This window comes from Perognathus longimembris, chromosome 28, assembly GCF_023159225.1.
Source record: "Perognathus longimembris pacificus isolate PPM17 chromosome 28, ASM2315922v1, whole genome shotgun sequence".
Classification (NCBI taxonomy): Eukaryota; Metazoa; Chordata; class Mammalia; order Rodentia; family Heteromyidae; genus Perognathus; species Perognathus longimembris.
The window spans coordinates 28,447,611-28,472,993 of NC_063188.1; the positions used below are offsets into that span (position 1 = coordinate 28,447,611).

Sequence of the window (25,383 nt, forward strand, 5' to 3'; positions counted from 1 at the left end):
TTGTAACTTTTTATGTCTGGCTTCTTTTTCCAACTGTAACATAATCAGTACCTCATTTATTTTTATTGCCAAATGATATACCATTTTATGGATTACTGTGTTACTTTCTTATTCATCATTTGTTACACACCTGCCTTTTCCCATATTTTGCCATTATGAATTACACATATGTTTCTATGGTAACTTTATTTAATCATTCAAGGAATTGCTATAGTGCCTTTAGAGAATGCTTTATTTCAATTTTTGTACTTTTTACTTTTTTTTGAGGAATAACGTATTTTTATTTTTCATTTAATGATGCAAACACAAATGCTGACTTGATACGTATTTGTGTATTACTTCTCTTACATTCACAACTCAGTAGATGGGGAATCCAGAGACACTGCTAGTCATGTGTAACATCCTATATATGCATTTCCAAAGTTTATTCTAATCCATTTCTTTTTTTATACTCTAAAAGATCTTCTTCATGTCATGTGAGAAGTTTGAACCACAGGAGGCCCGAGACGGCCAAGCTCAGCATGACCTTGGGCCAGTTGGGCTGGGCGTGCAGCGGCTCCCGCACATAGAACCTGGACCGCGAGGGGCCGCGCGGGAGCCGGGCAGGCACCAGCAGCCGCGACCAAGGGCACAGCAGCGCCGAGGACGCCATCTTGCCGGCCAGGCTCCACGTGTACTTTTTACTTTTTTTTTTTTTTTTGGCCAGTCCTGGGCCTTGGACTCAGGGCCTGAGCACTGTCCCTGGCTTCTTCCCGCTCAAGGCTAGCACTCTGCCACTTGAGCAACAGCGCCACTTCTGGCCGTTTTCTATATATGTGGTGCTGGGGAATCGAACCTAGGGCCTCGTGTATGCGAGGCAGGCACTCTTGCCACTAGGCTATATCCCCAGCCCCCACTTTTTACTTTTTAACTTCAGTTTTTCTACTTAGTTCTTTTTTTAGGGGGTAGGATGAGCAGTACTGGAGTTTTAACTCAAGGCTTTTCACTTGCTAGGCAGATACCCTACCATGGAGCCATGCTTTCAGTTCTCCAGTCCAACATCTTGCTTTCCCTGGCGCATGTATTTAGGCCACAATCTTCCATTTTATACTTCTCGCAGTAGCTGAGATGAGTGTACCCTACAACACCCAGCTTCTTCCAATGAAGTGGTGTCTCCTGAACTCTTATACTTCCTGATCTTAGCCTCCCAAGTAGCTAGGATAGAATTGTAGTAGAGAGCCATTAGTACCTGGCTATCCAGTTTTTATTTATTATTTTTTCCTTATTGATATTTGATTATAGCAAAGTATTATGCTTTAGTTTAAAATTGTTAAACATGATTTAATAATAGCAAGTTTGAAGTGTGATTTTGCTGACTAAAATGTGGATGCCCCCCCACAAAGTCAAACAATATTGCCTACTTTTTCTGACCAGAGTGGGATGATCTTGTCTTTATATACAATTTATAAATAAATATATGACATATGATATAAATCTATACACATTATAGGTAGATGTATACGCAGACAGCCAGACATACAAAAAACTGGATATTTTCCATTCTATGGTATAGTATTCTATAGTAGAGTAAGCATTCCTATTGCCTCCTCAGGTTTGGGGGTTTCTTTTCTATTCTTTTCTAGTTTATCTTTTCCCCATAGTTCCTTGTACTGTTGCTTAGCTTTTTTGCTCACAGCTGATGTTCTTCCACTTGAGCCATGCTTCCCACCCTGTTTTATTTTCTGGTTAATTAGAGATGTGGAATCTCATGGATATTTCTGTTTAGACTTGACTCAAACCAAGATCTTCTAAATCTCAGTCTTCTGAGTAGCTAGTGTTACAGGTATGAATCAGTGGTTTCCAGGATTTTTTTCTTAATGGTCTCTTCATGCTTATCCTTTGAAATGTTTCTCTCTCAATGTGGATATCCTAGGTACTCAGTATTTGCCATAAGTATTGAAAGTAGGTAGGGAAATGGGTTCTTAGCATGTAGACTCTGTGCTAACTTCAGGTAGAGTTTAAAGTGTCAAGGAGATACAAGCTGTAGTGTTGGATTGGGACATGTAAAATTAATCACATTCCACAAAAGTCTAAAGCAGGACTAAGCTTCAGACCTGCAAGCCATCGCTCCTTCTGCACCCATGTGAGTTCATCTTTGAAACATAGTTAACCTGTTCACCTTCTGAACAGCAGATCACTTCCCAAAGACTAAAATGGCACTCAACTGCTTTTAATGAGGTGGCTTAACTTTCACTAGTAGTTTACGACATGTGATATAATTTCCCCTGCTTCTTGTGGCTTATATGTAGGTGACGTTTTGTAAACTTTCAAGACTGCTTGAGTCTTTGGTTTCCCATATTGCAATCCTAATTTTAGCCTTGGATAAATGTGACAAAAACATCTTTCATTGTTCTCCACTAGGTTGATTTTATTCTTGGGTGATAGAATTGAATAAAATTATGAGTCCATTGGTATTTTCAGAGAATTGCTTGGTTTGGAAACCACACACATTTATTGTCACAAGTGTTGTAAACACATACCTTAGTGGTAGCAAATCATTTGCTATCCAATTAATATACTGTTTCTCATGTGTACTATGCTACTCTGTCCCTTGGGCCTAATAAGGTGTTTCCCAGGACCTGATGGCTCTCACATATAAGTCAACTCTTCTTTGGGAGTTGCCTTTGTTGTATAGAATGGTCTGGACACACTTCTTGAGGCCACATATCTCTCTTAAAGGCAATGGCAGCACAAAGGCCCGATACTCTCATCTCAACCTAGAACCATTGTAAAGTGCCATCCTAAATTCACAACTTCCCGTGGGTGCCACCTAAGTGCGATACTATTTTGTTGTTTGCACACTTCAATTCTCTTACCTCTGGTATTATAATATTTTGAGTATATATATATATATATATTATATATATATATATATATATATATTTTTTGGCCAGTCCTGGGGCTTGGACTCAGGGCCTGAGCATTGTCCCTGGCTTCCTTTTTGCTCAAGGTTAGCACTCTGCCACTTGAGCCACAGTGCCACTTCTGGCCATTTTCTATATATGTGGTGCTGGGGAATCAAACCCAAGGGCTTCATGTATAGGAGGCAAGCTCTCTTGCCACTAGGCCATATTCCCAGCCCTTGAGTATATTCTTAATGTCAGGAAAGTGACATCTTTTGTTAAATTTGTCTTCATGAAGTTCTTTTTACAGAATTCAGTTCAACTTTCAAAGGAAAAGAGGTGTGTGGTGGATCTTTCCCTCTAAAGGGGAAAACTTCTCATGATCATACTTTTTTGCCTTCTCCCAGTCATAAACATCCCCAAACCTCTCTCCAATAGACTTTCTGCAAACTTATCATCAGCACAATTTACATACACAGTAAATGTACTGCATATAGTTCACATAATATTTTAGAACCATGATTATGCTACCTACTTCTGTGGATGTGCACAACTAACTCTAATATAGTTACCTCTCTAGGTGACCTATTAACATATGAATAGAGAAAAGGTGCAACGATAAATGTGCCTTAGCCTCAGGAATTGTACTAGGAAACAGAATACCAGAAACCCATTGCTATTTAATGGTGTGGAGCAGATTTTTCCAATCAGATCACAAAGGGCTTCTAATGCTATGCACTGAGAGGCTTCAGGGTTCTCTAGCCCACATTACCTTTCCTATACTTCATGAGTAGTAATGACTCTAACACTGGAATATCAAGAATTTTTGCCTTTTTCCACTGACTCAGTGCTGGGCAGCTTCAATGCTATAGCAATTTTTGGCTTTGTACTGCAAGTAGCCCTATTGTTCCCAGTGGCACATTAACTTGTATTTCTTGACCTTTCTGGCAATGAAATTACTTATGGTTATAAATGAATGATGAATTGATGCTTTCTTCTCCGGAGCTAATGTCATACAAGTATTGCCTCTGCCCACCATGTGTCAGAAAAATAACATGAAGAGATAAGGTCAATATATGTGGTAATCCCTGAATCCAGATAGAGAAATAGATTGCTTAGTATGGTGGGTCTGATGATTTCACAGGTGTCCAAATCTGAGATTAGAGGTAGACTAGGGTGACTGTGCCACACTATGTGACTGAATTGTGAGTTCTAAGGCTCATTTTGACAACAGAAATGGACAACATTGGGATAGTTAATATTAAACCTCAGTGTATGGTTTGTGCGAGATAGCTGCTAAATGTTGGAGATAAACCATGAACAAGATAGATGTGTTCTTTTTCTGTTCATGGGAAAAAGACAACGATGGTACCTATAGCAAGGCAAGGTCATGAAACACCCAACCTCTGTGCAGGAAAGCCAGGGAGGATGATAGGGATCTGCAGTATTGGGAAGTGTGGCATTATTTTGACAGCCCCACCTCGTAATTATTTTGCCTCTCATGCTGTAGTCTTTTCAAGTACATACATAGAAAAAGCAATATTTTCTGATGATGTTTGTCTTGGTAAACTTTATTTTATAGGAACCAATTTAATCTCCAAAGAAAAAACGAGTGAAGGGGTATATTTGTCCATAAAAGCCTCAGCAGGGGAAAAAAAGACACAAGACACAGTATCCAACATTTAATAAATTTAATAAGTTAATAGGAAGTATCACAAAAACCTGGAGTGAATAACATACAGGAATCAGGAATAAGACATCACTTTGCAACCATTCACAAAAGTACCATTGGACAAAGGAGAAGAATTACAGGAAATAATATAAGGCAGTCTGTTGCACGTGTCTTAAACAGATATACATATATAATAGCACATCAAAGTGATTTGTTTGACAATAAATTCACCACGTTTACATTTATCACATGGACTGTTTTAAAACAATTAGAAAAGTTTGTAGCTTTAACACTGAACTGTAAGATTTATATCCAAATGAGTATATTTGTTTTCATACCAAACAGCACAGATTACGAATAGCACACAATTTGAGGATAATTACTGTGTTGGGTACTATTAAGTACTACTATTTGATGACATAAGAATTGTTAACAAATGTGCTATAAGCTATTATCATTCAACTTATTGCTAGTGCTTTTGGAAATCCGTGGTTTATATTTTATTTCTCTGTAAAACATGTGCTATGAGCTTGCCCTGATAGTTTAGAAAGAAATCAGATGTTTCCAATTTTTCTCTAATATGATACTTCAGATCTGAATGTACACTCTTTTTAAGGACTGGTGAATATCTTTCTTCAGTCCTGTTTATATCAGGTACTCTGCCCTATACTAATACAAATCGATGGATTCATGCAACACACGTGGCATACATGCAGGGCACCATCTGTATGTGCAGAGCTCATGCTAATTGCATGCTGTGTCTGTTCAGACATTTTCATTTCGATAAGAATTAGATCATCTCATTCTGTTTCAGATAATTGTTTTAACATGCAGTTCAACTGACCTAACAGGCAGGTGAGACTTGACTTTCATGTTATATTTCGGCATGCTCAAGCAATTGACTGGTAATTGGCAGTGTTGTAATCAAATAGAGACTGTTTGAGTTTCCTCAAATACAGCCACACTCCCACTGCCCCTGTGGCAGACTGTTAGATTTATCTATGCTGTGTATTGAAAATACAGACCAGCAGTGTTAAAAACTCAGATTCTGCAGCCACCAGTTTGAAGATACTAAGAGGTACACCCTAAAGTATATGAGCAACTGTCAGGCATAAGAAATAGCATCATGAGTTCTTCAGAAATTTATCCACAATTGTGTGAAGTGGAAAGAGAGTTACTGGAAACACGTGTACACTCTGCACATGGTATAAATCTAATAGTCTAGCTTTAGCGATGTTTGAAAACCTTTCGTGGTTTACGAACTATTAAAGTAGTATTGAATTCTTAGAGAGCAGTAGCAGGCCCACGAATGAAACAATGGCCAACACTTATTGTAACACAACACTATATTTTAACAAATATTTTTTAAGTTCAGATACATAATTGCAGTATCAATGAAGAGCTTGCCACTTGCACAAATTAGCTGCAGCCTTTTCCTGCACTAGAGAGTTTGGAAGGATCTGAAAATTAGATAAATTTTGGTTAAAATCCAAATGGAAACTCTGTATTTCTGTTATTCCCAGAGTTCAGTAAAAGAGTCTTTTAAATTACTTTTTTCACATTCTAAGGGCTTAATTCAGCAGTCCTTAGTCAAGTAAAATTTCCAAGGTTATTGTCATCAACCCTTACAATACACATTTTACTTAAAAACGGACTGCTAATTTAGGTCCTATAGATAGAGGTACCACAATTAAGAAAATATTTTAATAAGGCTCAAAATGTTAATTTCACTTTGTGTGTAGCACACGGATTTCCAGAATTCTGAGATCAAAACCCAATTGATGTTGAATCCTGGAATGGGAAATAACTCTGGGATCTCATTCCCTAGCTCAGTCACGGAATTAGGTATTTACTAAGGACCAGAATGAAGACACTAATTCCAGTTTACTTCTCATAAGAATCAGAATTTGAACATTGTCCTAAAGAAGTGAAAAGCGATTTGGTATCTATCTATCTAGCTAGCTAGCTAGCTAGCTATCTCTTTGTCATCCTTCCACTTCTGTAGTCCTGGTTAACCAGCTGCATGTTAACATACCACTATGTTTGGGGACAGACATTGCAGCAAAATACCAACACAACATTCTGACAATGTCAAATTTTGCCCCTATATGTAACAACAAGGCTAAATTGTGTCTTTCACACACAGGAATGTTTTTCACAAAGGCAGAATCTATCTTACTGTTTGGATGTATGTAGATGAGCAGAGCAAGAATTTAAAGTATATATTTACTGTCATTCTGGAAAAGATACCACTGGGCTTCACAATTTTGGTGTGGTTCAAAGGTAACCACTGTCATGTGTGTGCATCATTCTGGTCTCCTGCAAATGCCACCTGAGAGAACATTAACGTGTCCACGTGCACAGGAGTAGAGAGAGACAGGAAGGGAGGAAGAGAGGGAAAGAGGAGAGGAGGGAAAAAGAGAGTGAGGAAGGAAAAAAGGAAAGGAGAAAAGAAAAAGGAAACCATAAACACTATATTCATCAAAGATTCAAAATAACTTAGTCTCCATCTATTATAAACAGTAAATATAGACCCCTAAATCTCACTTTTATAGGCATGATTGTAAAGTACAGGGTTGCAAAGCTACATATATACATATATGTATATGTATATAATCTTTTTCACACAGCAATATTTACATTAGGGATGATTGACAAAGTCAAAGAAGAGAGTTTCCCTACACACGTAGCATCGCCATAAGAGACTATGCTGCTTTCTTACACACTACTAATCCTTTCACTAACCACATTGGGGGGATTCGCTGGTACCTCTAAATTCTCCACCTGCATCTCAATACCAGGCTCACCTCGCTGAGGTATCCTCATCACAGGTTCATTGGTATGCCGATAAATATTAACATTAAGCTCCCTCCCAGACAAAGCAGTAGCAGCAACTCTAGGAATCTGTCTGACTGGAGGCTTTTTGTCTGGCTTATAATTACAACGCAAATAGTTGGAGAAGGCCCTTCGGTAAATTTTGTTAAAGAGAGTATACACCAGAGGATTAATTCCTGAGCAAACATAGCCTATCCAAACAAACACATTCAGAAGCTTTTCCATCAGCTTTTGGTTACATGACTTCTCACAGAGAACCGACAGAATATTGGTAATGAAAAATGGGCACCACATGATCAGAAACACAAAGAAGACAATCCCAAGAACTTTGGAAGCTTTCTTTTCATTGTTGATGGCCTGCATGGTGCCCCGAGGACGCCTTCCTTTCTTCTTCTTCTTGCGGCGTGGTTTCACGTCTTCGGTGGGGTTGGCAGGGTTCTCTTCCTCAGCCGTGTTCTTCATACAGCACTTTAGGAAATCCAGGCTGGGCCCAATAGGTTCTTCGGTTTGGCCACGCAGCAACATCAGGGCTTGTCTGCGCAGAACGTAGATCGTCAAGAAGTACGTGATCACCATGATCGTCAGCGGGATGAAGAACGCCACGAAGGACCCAATAAGAACGAAATTGGGATCATTGAGCACGCACGTGGTGTTGTTCACGAACACTTTGTCTTCATCCCGCAGTCCAATTACGGGGATAGGAACCGATACACCTAAAGGAAGATAAAGGTGGGACACTATTACAGCATATGAAATGATTGAACAGAATGGATCCAGTGTCATATATTCATTCACTTGCATTTTCCTGAAGACACTTTAGACTGGGTGTTTGTTGAAAGCAATTCACAGCATAATTGATGGCCACTAGGAATCATCGGATCACTGTTAGATAAGAGAAAATTTCTGTAGAAGGGATCAAATTATCATTATTGGGATAAGCTATTAGAGACAGTTTATTCAGTGATTCCTTGCATCAGATTTTCAGTATCTGAAGCTGCCTAGGCTCATAGAAGGCACTCAATAAAGATTTGCTGGCTCAATGGATAACTTCACATCTGTCCTCAAGTCAAGCTACTAAAATCAAGCTTTCGTGTTTAGCATATTATCTTTAAAATTCAATAAAATGATAATGTACACCAATTATATAAGTACTGGTATTCTGTGAGGCTAGTGTGTATGAATATTATGTAAAAATAATCTATAAGCAGAAACTGAAATATTTCTTTTTAAGGAGGATTTTTGTTTCTGGGCATAAGTAACATTCTTTCAAGGTCAAGAGAAAGAGTGTGTGTAGATAGGTCTCTTCACAATAGCTTAGCAATGGAACTGAATAGGAGGCTCTGGGTCAATCTGCAGAGAGGGGGATGATAGGTAGGAGAGATGCAGTATAGAATTTGAATATTTTTGGAAGAACATGGAGAGTTTGTGCTCCACCAGGGAAGTACTTCTAAAAATTAACAAAAGTAATTTTGTTACATTAGAGGTACATTCAGAAACAGACAAAAATGTGTCTATTCAATCTGCAGATCCAAATAGTTTCCAAGAATTTGTGTCAATTGCTAACTTTGTAAATAATGGCTTTTTGAGCAAAACATTTAGATCTTAGTAGAACCACTCAACATGAATATAGGGATGACTACAGGGAAGGACATTTTTATGAGACAATGTTGGTAGAACACTGTTATATCTTTCAGCAAAGCTTCAGTAAGAACAGTAGGGTGTGTGTGTGTGTGTGTGTGTGTGTGTGTGTGTGTGTGTGTTCTGATACTTTTCAGGTTGTCCTCTTCTCCACTCTCTCAGCAACATGGAAGCTGGAGCTTGAGGCTCCAGACTTATCTGGGGTTGTGTCTGACCTCTAGTGGCATCTTGACTCCAGTAGATGTATCCTAGATGTGGAGATTTTTCCTTCAGGACATGGATTCTTGAACAATGTTCTAGATAGTCCTACAGAAACCGGAGTCTCTGGGAAAGGCTACATTCAGTGGCTGTAAGAAGGCCTCATTGGGCTGGGGATATGGCCTAGTGGCAAGAGTGCTTGCCTCCTATACATGAGGCCCTGGGTTCAATTCCCCAGCACCACATATACAGAAAACGGCCAGAAGTGGCGCTGTGGCTCAAGTGGCAGAGTGCTAGCCTTGAGCAAAAAGAAGCCAGGGACAGTGCTCAGGCCCTGAGTCCAAGCCCCAGGACTGGCCAAAAAACAAAACAAAACAAAAAAAAAAAAAGATGGCCTCATATACTGGATATCTGAGGGATGTTGACATCACACAGAGCCAAGTTCTAGAGTAGTGTTCACTTGCTTCTATTAGCTGATTTACTCCCTTTCCCAACAGACTTTTGGGTCTACAGTAGAGTTTATCAAAGGACAACAAGATAGTGGAGCAGTCATTGTAGATGAACTGAAGCCATTTTGGGAAATGTAAGAGCAATTTCATCCTTAGACTCTCATGGTATAATTTCCATACATTGAGGAAAGAGTTCCTAATAGTTTCTACTTATTATGCCTATTTTCAATTTGGTTCAAATTCCTAAACAGCTGTTTGGTGAGCTTAACCTTTTTTTTTTTTTTTTTTACCAAATCTGTACCATCATAAATTTTGCATTTAGAAATCATGTATGCTGTCAACAAACAAGAAGAAATTCAAACTTTGGACCAATATCAGATTATAAATAGTGATAATGACCATAATATGAATGATATTAATAACAATATATCAATCATAGACTATCTTATTTAATTCTTAAAAGATTGGGTCAGCAGTTCTCAAAGTGTGGTTCGAGGACCTTGGGGGCCTCTAAGACGCAAGTATGTTTTACATTTCCATCCTCCAACCTTTATCTTTAAAATTGTATTGTTTCCTTCTTTTTGCATAAATTTTAAGTAAAACAATGTACTACACTGTACCAAATTTGGACACATGTCTGAAAATGCAACTGTCTGTATCAAATTTAATAATATATTAAAGAGACTTTCAAACCAATAAAAATGCTTGTCATCTTTATGATTTTCTAAAGTTATAGTTACCTTTCATAAAATATGCATATTACTTTTGTTACTATTAAGTGTACTTATTCTTGTTTAAAATAAGAGGACTTGGTAAAAATTTTCAACATTTCCAAGTATTGATTTCAAATATAAATATCAGTAGATATGTCTTGTGAGAACAAAAGCTCTTTGGAATACTTAGGTATTTCAGAGTATAAAGGAGTCAAGAACATCAAGATTTGAGGACTGCTGTTCAGTATAGATAGATAAAGTTATTCAAGTTCTGAAGAGTTAACCCAGAATGTTGCACGTGCGTGCACACACACACATGCACACTATCATTCTCCTTAGCATTTTATTTATTTGTTTATTTATTTAACGGTTAATTTGTGAGAAGAGTCTCATAGATTTTTTTTCTGCTTAGGCTGGCTTCAAACCTTTATCTTCAGATGTCAGCCTCCTAAGTAGTTAGGATTACAAGCATGACCCACTAGTACCTGACCCTCTCAAGCATTTTAAATTCAAACAATACCGATCAACATGCTATTATAATGACAGTTAATTATAAATATTAATATTAGCAATGAAACACCCTAATTCATAAGATCATTAATTTCTATAAAAATTCTAAAAGATAGATGTTATTTGGGGAAGTTAATTTCAGAAATAAATTTAGCACAAACAATAGGGAAATTTTGGTATTTTAAAATCTTTAATGTAGTAAAGAAAAATTGGAAACAAATTACAGTTGGAAACACTAAGTACTGGTAACAGCAATTTTTATAGTAGTAGCAGCAGCAACTTTTTACTGAATGGTTTTCAGTTCCTACATAATGGGCCAAGTATTATCAATACACAATATTCAACCCAAGTATTATTAACACACTTTATTCAATCCATATGAAAAAATTCACAATAAATTATTAAGTGGATTGACTTCACATTTCTGAAATTAACTTCAGTAAGTCTATGTTATCTTATAAATCTATATAAAATACTGTTTTAAAACAACAAAGACATAATTTATGTTCTGCTGTAAATATTAGGTATTACTTCAAGTAATAAATATTTTGCATGCATTATCTTGTTTAATTTTTGTAAACCCTTCAAAAGTAGTTATAAAATTTAAGTAAGAAAGAAAAAAGTATCTTCAGTAAACTTACAAAGTCTTATTTCACATTTAAAATGATTAAATTCAGTAATATATTGCTTTGTTAAAAATATCATGCATTGTTGCTACCACTGCCTCATTAAAAATGTTATGACAGCTGCTCTTCACTGAGGGCTATATTCTGTTTGCTACTCTATCAGTATTACATACTTTTCATGCATTGTCTCATTCTAGTATAATTTTTAAAAACTCAGTATTAAGTAAAGTTTTTTTACTGCAAAAAGGGGTGTCTAAGTAGGTTCTATTACTTCCTAAAGCCTTGAATTCATGCAACACAGATTATCTGTCTTTGAACCATCAATAAACACCATTTGCCAAGGATTCTTAGGTGTATATTTTTTGCAAATTTTAAGGTCTTTGAACTTAGGATATATCTTACAATTAGTGACTTTACAGTTAGTGCTGTCAATCCAGTAGTTGTTCATTAGCAATTTGGTTCTGAAAATTTTCTCTTGGAATCTTCCAGTTAGATCAAAACCACCAGTAGCAAAATTTGTAAAAATAAGTCTCAGCTTAAAAATACATTTCAGTTAAAATGAGTTTAAATGTGTAAAAATAATTTTCCATTTCAGAATTTGTAAAAATGATGTTTCTATGTAAATAAAAAAATTATGCTACAACAGCCTAAGAAAGTGAAAGCTCTGAGGAGGGTCCTTAGCAGTTTCAAATGCCACAGTAAAGTTCAGAGTTTTCAATAAGTCCTGTCTTTGAAAATGAGGAGGTCATTGGTGATTGTATAAAGAAGAGGTCAGTGAAGTAAGAAAAAGACTGCCAAGGGATGGATAATGAGTAATGAACATAAAGATATAATAAAATAACTTTCCTAGGACAGCTAGCCCAACATTAGAATAAAAATACAGATTAGGGAAATTAATGTCCAGTTACAAAGATAACTCAAAGTCACCTATTTTTATGAGTGAGCATGCAAGAAAACCTAGGTAACATACAATATCAGGCTGAATTGCATGGCCCCTTGCCTTGTGGAATGCAGTGAGTTCCCTGAATTTAGTAGTTGATAATAGAAGATGGTCATAACTTGACAATCCACCTGCTTGTAGTGACAATTTTGTATGGTCTATAAATGATGCTGTAAAATATCTAAATGGCCCTTGGCAGATAGACGTTTCACTCCTGAATGGCTGAGAGAATGGTGAAAGGAAATAGCAGTCAAAGATGGCCGCATTACTACTACAAGCTTATGATAAGTTAGGGAAGATTATAGTTAAAATGATAGAAAACAAATCACAAAAGAGTCGATGACACACATTCTAAATGTTCTTATATTTATAGATTTCCTCTTGGGTAACATTTCTGATGGCATAGTATGCCATATAGAAGATAGAGAAAGAAATTATTTTGACGCTTTTCTATCAAAATGTTAAAAATAAAATTTTGAAATGGCTGTATATTTGGGTTATTTTACCAATTCTTGTAAAGTTTTATTTTTGTAGTTTCCTTAAGATTCCATTGACTTAATTATGTTATTTTCAAATATAATTTTTTTTGCCAGTACTGGGCACTGTCCCTTATTTTCTTTGGCTCAAGGCTAGCACTCCGCCACTTGGGCCACCATGCCAGTTTTTGTGACTTTTTCTGAATAGTTTTTTTGAAATAAGAGTCTGATGGACTTTCCTGCCCAGGCTGGCTTTGAATGGTGATCCTCAGATCTCAGCCTCTTGTGTAGCTAGGATTACAAACATGAGCCACCAGCACTTGGCTAATGTTGTATTTTTACAACTACCATTACATTTATTTTTAATCTATTTACCCATTTCTTTCTTTATTTAGGCAGTACTGTGTGTTGAAGTGAGGGCCTTGTGCTTAAATAGGGTGACATGATACTACTGAACCTTGCATTTCTCCAGGCTATTTATTTAGCTTTATTGCTCTGGATATGAACTAAAGTTAAACAAAATGAAAAGAAATAGAAAAGTTAAATTACTGTTTATTTATTGAAATCAACTCATATTTAAAAGCTCTCCCCAAATCTTATGTCCAAATGTCTTCCTGCTGAATTCTGTCAAACATTTAATAGAGAAATAGAATCAATTTTACATGAATAGATCCAGATAATAGAAAATGAGGAAACTTCTCTAATCTTATGAAGATAGCATAACTCTGATGTAAGAATTTAAGTTAAAAATTATAGAATTGTATCATTTTTGTCCATAGATGCACAAATCCTCAACAATAATTAGCAAACAAAATTCATCAGTATATAAGAATTGTATTGTCAGCAAATGAAAGTTATCCCTCAGAATGATTCCAAGAATGCTAGGATATTTCAAATTTGTATATGAAGTAAATTCTCAACATTAGTAAAATCAATTAGAGAAAAAGTGTACTATTATCTCAGTAGAATAGAAAAAATCACTTGACAAAATACAAATTTCTGATAAATAATAAACTTTCTGAAACTAAGAACAAAAGGTAGCTAGCTGGGTGCCAGTGGCAAATGACTGTAACCTTACCTATTCAGGAAGCTGAGATTTGAGGATCACAGTTTGAATCCAACCTGTACAGAAAAGTCCATGAGACTTATCTTCAATTACTCACCAAAAGGCAAGAATTGGAGCTGTGGCTAAAGTGGTAGAGTGATAGCCTTGATTAGAAAAGCTCAGGGATAGTGTCCCAGCCCTGAGTTCAAGCCCTAGGAGTTGTGCACATACACATGCACATACACACAGGACCAAAGGTAGTTTCCACAGATTATGAAGGATGTTTATAAAACCACAGTGGCTATTAGCTACACTAAATGATGTTACATTGGAGGCTCTGTTACTAAGATGAGGAGATGCAATGTCAGTTCATACTGAGACATTTAACGTCTTCCTTCTTGATCCTTGCTTTTGGAGGCCTTATTTTCTATGTTCTCTGCCTCCTTTGAATTATACCTCCTGACTTTTTCAATGTAGAAGACATCTGCTTTCTGTTAAGATGAGAACAATTCTGCTCCTATCCAGATTTGCAGGCTTACTATGTCTGTATATAAATGTGTTGTTCTCTAACAAGTGCTAAATCTGAATGTAAACTTTCTCCAAATCTTGGCTGATCTTTTAACTATATAGGCACAGAGGAAACATTGAAGCAGAGTAACAAAAGAAGGAACTAGAAGCAAGACAACTGAGCAGAATCATATTCTGAATAATGAGAGGGACATAAAAGGTATACTTTGAGTATGGAATGTTAACTGTCTCATAAAAGAGTAAGCCAACAATCCTTACAAGAAAAAATAAACTAGAGAGTAATATACCATTTAACAATGTCTAGTTTCTCAAAGAAGTGTTGTTAGATACTCAAACACAAAGTAGAAGCAATAGACAGTACAGAAGAAAGTTAATATAAATAAACTATAACTAGACATATCATATATAAAACACCCATATTTCAAAGTGAATACATGTGTCAATTAATTGAAGGAAAGTATGATATAAATGATCAGAGACAATAAAAGCAGCAGAGAAATGACAAATATGAAATTACCAAATGGAAATAGTAGCATTGGAAATTTAAAAACAAAAGAACAACCAGATAACATGGTTGCAGATTTCAAAGATCAAAAGAGGCTTTTGTTTGTTTTGTTTTTTTGCCAGTCCTGGGTCTTGGACTCAGGGCCTGAGCACTGTCCCTGGCTTCTTTTTGCTCAAGGCTAGCACTCTACCACTTGAGCCACAGCGCCACTTCTGGTCTTTTTGTATATATGTGGCACTGAGGAACCGAACCCAGGGCTTCATGTATGTGAGGCAAGCACTCTTGCCACTAGGCCATATTCCCAGCCCCTCAAAGATCAAAAGAATTAGTGTCTAGGAAATGAAAGGATAAAGGGAAGAAAAGAAAGCTCAAGATATGTGAAATATGTATGAAAAGGGCAGTTAGGACCTTCAAACATTTGTTCCTCCATAAAAGCAACAGAAACACCGGAAAAATAGTCAATAATTTTAGAACTATGGAAACTAACCAAAGGCTTATGGCAACATAGCAAATATTTGTTTTAAAACAGTCTCAGTATTGCTAAGAATTGCTCTTTTCCCGTTTACTTGTTCTCCAGATCCATATCCCCTTGAAAAACAATAGTTGACATTCTGAAATTACAGATACCAAAATAGAGCAATCAATCTTTTGAAACCTTGAACCTAAAAAATTGTCAGTATTTAACCTGTTTTTCTGTATTGGCTTTGACTTTAAGAGTTTAAACAGTCCTAAAAAAATATCTCCCAAAGGGACAATACTGAGAAACTTTTACTGGAAAATGTTTTAGCATCTGGGTTGCCTGAAGCAATGACTAACAATCAGGAAAACCAATAGACTAAGAAAAACGTTGAAAAATAGCTGAAGAATAATATGCCCATAGGGCTTTCAAAAGACCCAACATATTACTTAGTATTTAGAAGAACTCCTGTTTATGTAAGTCTGTATGCATTGCCAAGACTGTGTTTTCAAAACTGGAGAAGGCACAAAGTTCTCAGTTCTGGCTGACCTTAAGTTCTCTTCAGGAAGTAAAGACCATGCAAAATTGTAAAGTGCCTGGCTAAATGTTAAAGCAATGTTCCAACCACAATCCAGCACCTGGCAAGGACTGGGGGATTTATTGGTTCCAGGCATTTAAAGTAATCTAAGAATTACTTCCAGAAAGTCATAAAACAAACAATACCATGATAAAAAGTAGAAACAACAAATCTTAGAGGATACGTAGAATCAAATTGCTTAACTTCCAGGTGAGTATGACCAAGAACTGGGTAGGCACACCTTTTCCATACTAGGCCTCCAAATACTGGGAATACTGGAATCCTAATGATGGATAATAACAGTTCCATAACAAAAAAGGAAAGCGAAGAATTGAGGTCATCATCCACCTCAAGTCCCCAAAAGGGTGCACTTCCTAAAGTGGAGACAATACCCAGAAAGAAGGATGTTATCCATCAATCCTAACTCTATAGACAATGACCCAGTGATTAAGATGGAAGAGGGAAGTAAACAAACTGGGAAAGGAGATTATTGGAAGGATCTTGCCTAGAGCAAGGGTAAAGTCGAACACTGACCTCAGAATTATTTCCTCTAAGCCATTCACATTTGCTTGTAGTAGTCTTTAGAACAGTTGGGATCCGGGGGCATTAGTGAAAAATGCTAGAGCATGATGTTTATTGAAATTAACTCCAAGAAATGGAAACAAGAGGGTTTTTGTCAATTTGCTTTTTTTTTTCTTTGTGGTTGTTTTTGTTTTGTGTACCCTTAGTCTTGTATGTAAATTCATCTGGGGGAAAGTAAAGGAGAGCACAGAAATGGTGGGACAAAGGGTGAACTAATTCAGCAGTGATGCTCACTAGACAGTATGTTGAAAATGAACTATACCACTTGCGGGTGGAGGGGGTTGAGAAGGAAAAATTGAATGAAAGTGAGGGAAGGGGTGATCAAAATGAAATGTGCTCATTACCTGACTGATGTAACTGTAACCCCTCTGTATATCACCTTTACAATGACAATTTAAAAAAAGAAAAATAGCTACATAGATCAATGGAATTGAGGCAGAAGAACTAGATATTTACCCACACAGCTATAGCCATTTGATTCTTGGCAAAAGGCATCAGAAACATTCATTGGAAAAAAAACCCAGCCTCTGCAACAAGTAGTGCTGGAAAATCTATATATCTACATATAGAAGACTAAAACCTCATCCTTGCTTTTCATCTTGTACAAAAAGCAACTCAGAATGGATCAAAAAACTTAATGCAAGACGGGAAATTTGAAACTACCAAAAGAAAACACTTGAATACATAGACATAGGGAATGACTTTCTGAATTGGACTTTAAAATCTTAGAATAAGATAGCAAGAATAAACAAATTGAATTGCAACAAATTAAAACCTGCTTTCAATGCCTACATGCATCTGAACATGTAATATTTATCGAAATGAACTCCAGGAAATGGAAACAAGAGGCTTTTTCCTTGTTGCTGTTTTGTTTTCATCTTATTTGTTCATTTATCTGTCTTTGAGAGGGTAAGGGGAACACAGAAATGTAGGGAGAAATGGTTAACAAATGCAGCAGTGGTATTCACTAAACACTATACTGAAAATGAACTACACAATGTGTGGGTAATAGGGGAGAGAAAAATTGGGAGATAGCTACTAAAGGGGTGACATTGTCCAAAAAGAAATGTACTCTTTATGTGACATACATAACCGTGCCCCTCTGTAATCACTTTTGTAATAACAATTAAAAACATTAAAAAACACTTTGGCTTATCAAAGGGAACAATTACCAAAGTGAAGGAGCTCACTGCCTTATGTATGAAACTGTAACCCTTCTGTAAATCACTTTGACAATAAATAAATAATTATTAAAAAATAAACATCCGGCTGCAAACAATAAAAAAGAAATGAAAAAAATCTTTACAGGATATTCGCCTGACAAAAGATTCATATCCAGAATACAAAAAGAAGTAAAAAAAAATAAACACTGAAAGAACAACTAACTCAGCTATTACATGAACAAATGAATTGGGCTTGATCTCAAAGAAAGAAATACAATTCGCCAACAAATATGTGAAGAAATGTTCATCATCCTTATTCCTGAGGAACTGCAAATAAAACCTCAATGGAAATTCCACCTCACCTTAGTCAAGAGTGACTATTCACTATCAAGAAAATAAAGAATAAAAAATGCTGATAAGAATGTGGAGAAAACCCCTCACATGCTGTTAATGGAAGTGTAAACTAGTATAGTCATTGTGGAAAGCAATATAGAGGTTCCTTTGCCAGACTGCATTCTTTTTCAGTCCATGTTTGCTTGTGATACTATGAAATGAGGTTTTTGTTTTCTATTGCTAGTGAAACCTTTAGTTGCATACTGGCTAAAACAAAGCAAAAGTCAGTCATTTTTCTGGCTGTTTCCAAATCTTGGCCATATAATTCCTCACTATTTTATTAGATTTTCAATGCTTTGGGGAATTTTGTCCACAGTTTTAATTTTCTTCAATCTGATGGGAAAATTGCCCAGTGTGTCATTACTGAAAGCAGATGCATCTAAATTTCACTTATCATTATCTTAAAACTTAAATAAATTTATTTGATCAGTAAAACCAGAAGCAAATCTTTAGAAGAGATAAGTGACGATTGTAGAGAGGTCTTGGTCTTATTGTAGTCTTTACCTGAATTTTACAGAAACATACATTTGAATAGAAGTTATTTAATGGGACACAAAGTAAGCTCAACTGGAAGAGAACACAAAGAGGATTGCAAAAGCCCTAAATTGCATTTAGATAAATTTGTCATTGTTAAAATGTCTGTGAATACAATAAATATGCATAACTCATGATTATTTATTTCTCTATGTTCTCTCAATTCTTAAAGGAACCAGTAAGTTCACTTTTTGTGTAATCAAAATTCAAAAACATAATTTAGAACAGATGATAAATATTGGATTGTAGGTGTAATAGCATCAGAAATTTAGGCATATGTACTGCATGAAGATTCAGATTGCATTATTAATTTTGCCATGCAAGAGTCTATGGAATTATAATGAAAATATGAAGGCTAATATTTGGGGATTGATGCAACTTTTCTAAGATCTAAATGTTATAATTAAACAGTTTAGACTTAACGAATAGCTTTTTGATATTTAGAGTTTTAAATACAGTAGATTTCTATCTGTGTTGCAGAATTCGTTGGCATACTAATGCAAAAATTACTTTAGCAGAACAAATGGAAACTTTATATCATTATATACATGTGAATTATATTTGTTTCATTATTGTTAACCTAAATATCAGATAAATAGGTTAAGAATAATTGTTTTACACATTCCCGATTACACGCAATTTTACCAGTCGACGTCTGTGCGTTGTTCACAGTACATAATCCGAAGGTATTGAGCATAGCCGCTGCAATTCTAATGGCCCAAGTGTATTTACCTATTGAAATTGCCCAAACGATAGCAATCTTCATGATGGCCTTAGTCCGCGAATTGAAACGGCTATGCTCAATAGGATTACGTATTGCTACATACCGATCCAGCGATATAGCGCAGAGGTGCATGATAGACGCCGTAGAAAACAGGACGTCTAATGAAATCCAGACGGGGCACAAATATCTAGGTAATGGCCAGACATAATCTGAAAGAGAGCACAGGAAGACAAAAATACGTCATTCAAACTGTACTGCCTAAAATTTAAAATTTAGTCTATTTACTTTTCTTCTATACCTAAAGCTTTCAAATAAAGTGAGAATTTAGAATTATTTTTCATATTGATGATGATGGTGGTAATGATGATGATGACAATGACAATGATTTCAGTGGTAAAATCCTTTATTGAATTAAACTATATACCATGAAAATAATCGCTTTTAAGTGTAAAATCCCGGGGCTGGGGATATGGCCTAGTGGCAAGAGCGTTTGCCTTGTATACATGAAGCCCTGGGTTCAATTCCCCAGCACCACATATATAGAAAACGGCCAGAAGTGGCGCTGTGGCTCAAGTGGCAGAGTGCTAGCCTTGAGCAAAAGGAAGCCAGGGACAGTACTCAGGCCTTGAGTCCAAGCCCCAGGAATGGCCAAAAAAAAAAAAGTGTAAAATCCCATGGCAATTAAATATTCATAATATTATACAAACATCATCTCTCTCAGTTCTGAAACATTTCATCACATGTCAGAGAAGCCAATACTCACGAAGTAGTCATCTCTCTTACTTCTTTACCTGAACCTTGGACAATCTCTAATCTGCTTTCTCTCTTTATTTAAAATCCAAATGGCTGGCATTTAGAAACATTTTATCTTGTTGCTTTCACTGAAACAATGTTTTCAAGGATTATTTCTTTCGCTTCACTATCAATATTAATACCTTTTAATGGTTGCTGCTGTTATCAGTTGAAGTTTTTAGATTCTTTTAAGATAGTTTCTTAATTTCTTTTACAGATTTTTTGGTGCTATGTATAGAAAGTATATTGGTTTTATATGCTACACCTTACTGAATTCCTTATTATGTCTATTTTTTGTATGTATGGAGTGTGAGATTTTTCACATACAAAATCATGTCATATGAGGATAAAGATAATTTGTATTTAATTCTACTCAACTTTTCTCTGACTTGTTCTCTTTTTGCTTAATTACTCAAGATATATTTTCAGTTCAATGTTGGATAAAAATAATGAACATAGATATCTTTCCTTTTTCCCTTACCTTATACAAAAATATTTTCATTTTTTATATTGGATTTTTCATGAATACCTTTAATCATTGTTGAGAAAGCTCACTTTATTCCGACTGTGTTAATCACCACCAATATTTTAAAAAATTAAAAAAGAGATGCTTTAATCTTTCAATTATTTTGTTTAAAAAACTAAAAAGAATCTTTTGCTGTGTTGGAGATCAAACCCAAGGCCTTGTACATGCTAGGCAAACATTCTGCCATTGATCTATACTCCTGTCACAACTATTTTTCATGATCTTAAAGAAAACGATTTCAGCCACATCTCTATTAGTGAATTGTTATTTTTTTTAAAAAAATTTATTGGGGCTGGGGATATGGCCTAGTGGCAAGAGTGCTTGCCTCCTATACATGAGGCCCTTGGTTCAATTCTCCAGCACCACATATACAGAAAATGGCCAGAAGTGGCACTGTGGCTCAAGTGGCAGAGTGCTAGCCTTGAGCAAAAGGAAGCCAGGGACAGTGCTCAGGCCCTGAGTCCAAGGCCCAGGACAGGCCAAAAAAAAAAAATTATTGCCAAGGTGTATAGAGGTGTTACAGTTACATATGGAAGGCAGGGAGTACATTTCTTGTCAAAATTATTACCTCCTCCCTCATTATCCTCCCACCTTCCCTCTCCCCCCCCCACATTGTAGGCTTTACTATATATTGTCTTGTAAGTATTGCTGTTGCATTGGTCCGCCTTTTACCCTTTGTCTCACTATTTTGTTTTGTTTGGTTTTCTGCCAGTTCTGGGGCTTGAACTCAGGGCCTGAGCAATGTCCCTGGCTTCTTTTTGCTCAAGGCTAGCACTCTACCACTTGGGCCATACCACCACTTCTGGCTTTTTCTATACATGTGGTGCTGAAGAATTGAACCCAGGGCTTCATGTATGCGAGGCAAGCACTCTACCAATAGGCTATATTCCCAGCCCCTGTCTCACCATTTTGATATTTTCCTTCCTTTCCTGATTCAGACAGACATATATACAGTACCCAGATTACCAAAATCAAATATAGTGACAACATGGGCTAAACCATAGGGAAGATAAAAGCAAAAAGAAAGAATTTCATATCGTGTGTTAGAAATAACAACAGGGGTTAGAAGCCATTCTGGATGGTTTAGACTGCTGGATGTTAGATCTCTGGATAGTTGAAGAGTTTCTGTACATGGATTATCTGTGTTTTAGAGCACTTTACTGCAAGGGACCACACCTGCATGACCAAAATATGACCTGGTTTGCATAGGCCTCATAGGTTTGCATAGGTTCTGGAAAGACCAGTCTGTTGTCAAAGCTCTGCAGTGAAAGCCCTGAGAATGTCGTTTCAATCACAGGTTTCAGTATAAAGGCAATGTCATTCCAGAATGCTATCCTGAAAGTAAAAGAACTTGGAGGGGCTGATAATATCCACAAATATTGGAGCCACTATTACCAAGGATCTCAAGGCATGATATTCGTGTTGGACAGTGCCTCTTCAGAGGATGACTTAGAAACTGCTAGGAATGAAGTGCACTCAGCTCTTCAGCACCCACAGTTATGCACTTTACCCTTTGTAATATTGGCCAATCATCAAGAAAAGCCAGCAGCTCACTCAGTACAGGAGATCAGAAAATATTTTGAACTTGAACCTCTGGCACATGGAAAACGCTGGATTCTGCAGCTCTGGATGGCATGAACACACTGAAAGACAGCTTCTCTCAGCTGATAAACTTGTTAGAAGAAAAAGACCATGAAACTATGAGAATGTGAAGTCTGTCAAAGAAAATAGGTTCCCAAAAGATCTTGAACCTATTGTGTTAGTTTCTCATAGTAATTTCATTTCGATATCAAGATCATCATGGCTCCTAAATCTATTTTTTCTAATTATTGCAGACTCTCATCTCTCTATTAGAGTGAATATTCTGTAAACCAGGTGAATTACCATTGGCATTAATGTCAAGTACACACTACTGAGAGACAATTTATTCTCCATTTACCACTTATGCATTCACTGCATGTCTCTTCCTTCTGTCATTCTGAGCATCTCTTGACACTTTGTGCTTAAAATGAATGGAATTCCTGGTTTGTGCAAATCAGATTCTTTATGAAGAGCTCAGAAAAATTCACATACTTTGATGACTAATAATCCCTGGGTTTGGGATTGGAATTTTGGAATTTTGTGTGTCTGAGACTACATATTTGTCATTTTCATGATCTCTTGGGAGCTTGGGTTGTTATTTTTAACTTTATTGTATATTTATGTACCGTTTTTCTTTGTATACTGATTTTATATTTTATAAGCAAAAATTAATAACACCAAAAACTTCCTTTAATCATTTTATCATAAAGGAATATCTGACCATAGCAAAATTAGCTTTGAAGAACTTCAAGACAAGATGCACAATCTCTTCTTGATTCCATCATCAAAATTGCTCCTTTCCTCTTTTTTTTTTTTTTTTTTTTTTTTGCCAGTCCTGAGGCTTGGACTCAGGGCCTGAGCACTGTCCCTGGCTTCTTTTTGCTCAAGGCTAGCACTCTGCCACTTGAGCCACAGCGCCACTTCTGGCCATTTTCTGTATATGTGGTGCTGGGGAATCGAACCCAGGGCCTCATGTATATGAGGCAGGCACTCTTGCCACTAGGCCATATCCCCAGCCCCTACTTTCCTCTTTTTTAAGAATCAAGGACATTGTTTTAGTTTCTAAAAGCTGGAGGAAATGTAGGCACAATGCATGCACAATGCATGCACCACTGATTATATTTGATCAAGTCCTCAAATATTTTTTAGTGAAACCATTAGCTCACATAAAGCCAGGGTACAACTTATTATAGGCATCTTTTTCTAAAAATTATAAATGTTTGATTGAAACAGAGAAAATAATTTTTATAATAATAGCTAAAATTTTTAAATAAGCCAAGCAAAATATAATTTATACTGCTTAGGGTTTAAGTTGGCACGAATTTGACAGAAATATAAAAAACAGAATCATCTGTATATTTATGCTTTAAATGATAATGTAGTTGAGTGGAGTCTTCCAAAGCCTCCAGCTAATAGTTTAAGGCCTATCAGTATTTCTGTCATAAACCTCTATTTTCAGGGGCTTCAATGTGTCCTTAAAAATGTGCTGGGCCTACAGCAAATAAGTAATTTACAGGCCTAGATTTTTTGGATGTAATTTTCCATTTAATTTAAGTGATAAACCTGTATAGAGATAAATGTACCCTTTTAGTAAGGTTTAGCACCTTTGACCTTTTCAAAATCAACAATCATCTATGGAAATGAAATTCCTAGATGAGGTATTCTTTGGCACATTTTGTAAACTTTTGACCACTTATTAAACCACCAAGTAGCCAAATGGTAGAATATGCTCCTGACACCTGGGCAATAAAGAAATGTTTGTAATTTGTAGGTATCATAGGCCAATACCTAGATACCACTGACACACTATTTCACAGATGAGGTAAAATCTTGTCTTTCTCCTTAGAACACACTTAAGAACCTTCACACCATTCAAACACAGCTTTTTAAAAATTCCATCATAACAGTGGATTTCAGTGAAATCTTTACCTTTCTTGTTTTTTTTTTTTTTTTTTTTTTTGCCAGTACTGGGGCTTGAACTCAGGGCCTGAGCACTGCCCCTTTCTTCTCTTTCTCAAGGCTAGCTAGCACTCTACCACTTGAGCCACAGCTCCAGTTCCTGCTTTTTCTATATATGTGGTGCTGAGGAATTGAACCCAGGGCTTCATATATATGAGGCAAGCACTTTAACACCAGGTCATATACCCAGCCCTACCTTTCTTTCAAATATCCAACACTTATTTAAATTTATTTTTCTTTCCAATAACGTGGATCAGAAAGGGATCCATACCGATTCATATAAAATTTGTCTGTGGTATCTATCCTTAAGTATTCTGAACACTGTAATAATTGGTGAGCAGCACATAATTTTTATCCTGACGACCAACAAAATGCCTGTTTTCATTTTGTCCTATTATGTTTCATCTTCTAAGAAAAAAAAGGAAGAAAGAAAGAAGTGATTTTCAGTCTTTTCTTTCCCTGCAAGTTCAATAAGTGGAGAACGTTGTCTTTTGAAGATACCATGGCTGAGAGCTCCTCAACCATCTGTTAAATGACTTCCCGTTTTCTGTGTGTTCATGTGCGTGCTGGGCTTCTCCACAGCCACGTGACTGTCTGCAGCGTCTCAGCCATCAGAATGAAAACATTATCAATCAGTACCCAACAACAGCTGTTTTTGACAAGTTTCTGTCTGATACCTAGTGCTTTACAACTGCCAATAAGGCTCCTTCTTTGTTTAGCAGGTCGGAGCTCTCTGTCTTGCTGCTTCCACACAGCATCCTGTCCTTGTAACTCTAGATTTTTGCCATGTTTGGAAATCCATGAGCGGGAAGGGTTGAGCCTGGTTGGGTGAGGGGTGGGTGAAGGTGTGTGTGTGTGTGTGTGTGTGTGTGTGTGTGTGTGTGTGTGTGTCCTATTCTGACTTTTGTGGAAAGTGGCACAGGTGTCTTAGTTTGCATATTCAAATATTATATAGGAAAATGGCCTGTTTTGTATTTTTTCACTTAGTTTCTTGTCATATTTATGGAAGTTGCCAGTTTTTTTTTACCTACTTAGGCAAAGAGTTGCCTTTTTATAATGGCAATTAATTTATATGAAA

General features: G+C 36.4%; 1 protein-coding gene and 2 pseudogenes across 1 annotated transcript in view; 1 reads left to right on the plus strand and 2 right to left on the minus strand.

Annotated features, from left to right (window-relative positions):
- Window positions 1-396: 396 nt before the first annotated feature.
- Window positions 397-652, minus strand: LOC125343808 (annotated as a pseudogene).
- A 6,620-nt stretch (window positions 653-7,272) lies between these two features.
- Htr2c (5-hydroxytryptamine receptor 2C) overlaps window positions 7,273-25,383 on the minus strand; it is an 81,864-nt gene continuing 63,753 nt past the window's right edge. The window contains exons 3-4 of the mRNA XM_048335894.1: window positions 19,456-19,656; window positions 7,273-8,102 (exon numbers count right to left, since the gene is read on the minus strand). Coding sequence (XP_048191851.1) covers window positions 7,273-8,102; window positions 19,456-19,656 — 1,031 coding nt within the window. The remainder of the gene's footprint in view (window positions 8,103-19,455; window positions 19,657-25,383) is intronic.
- Window positions 21,844-22,697, plus strand: LOC125343459 (annotated as a pseudogene).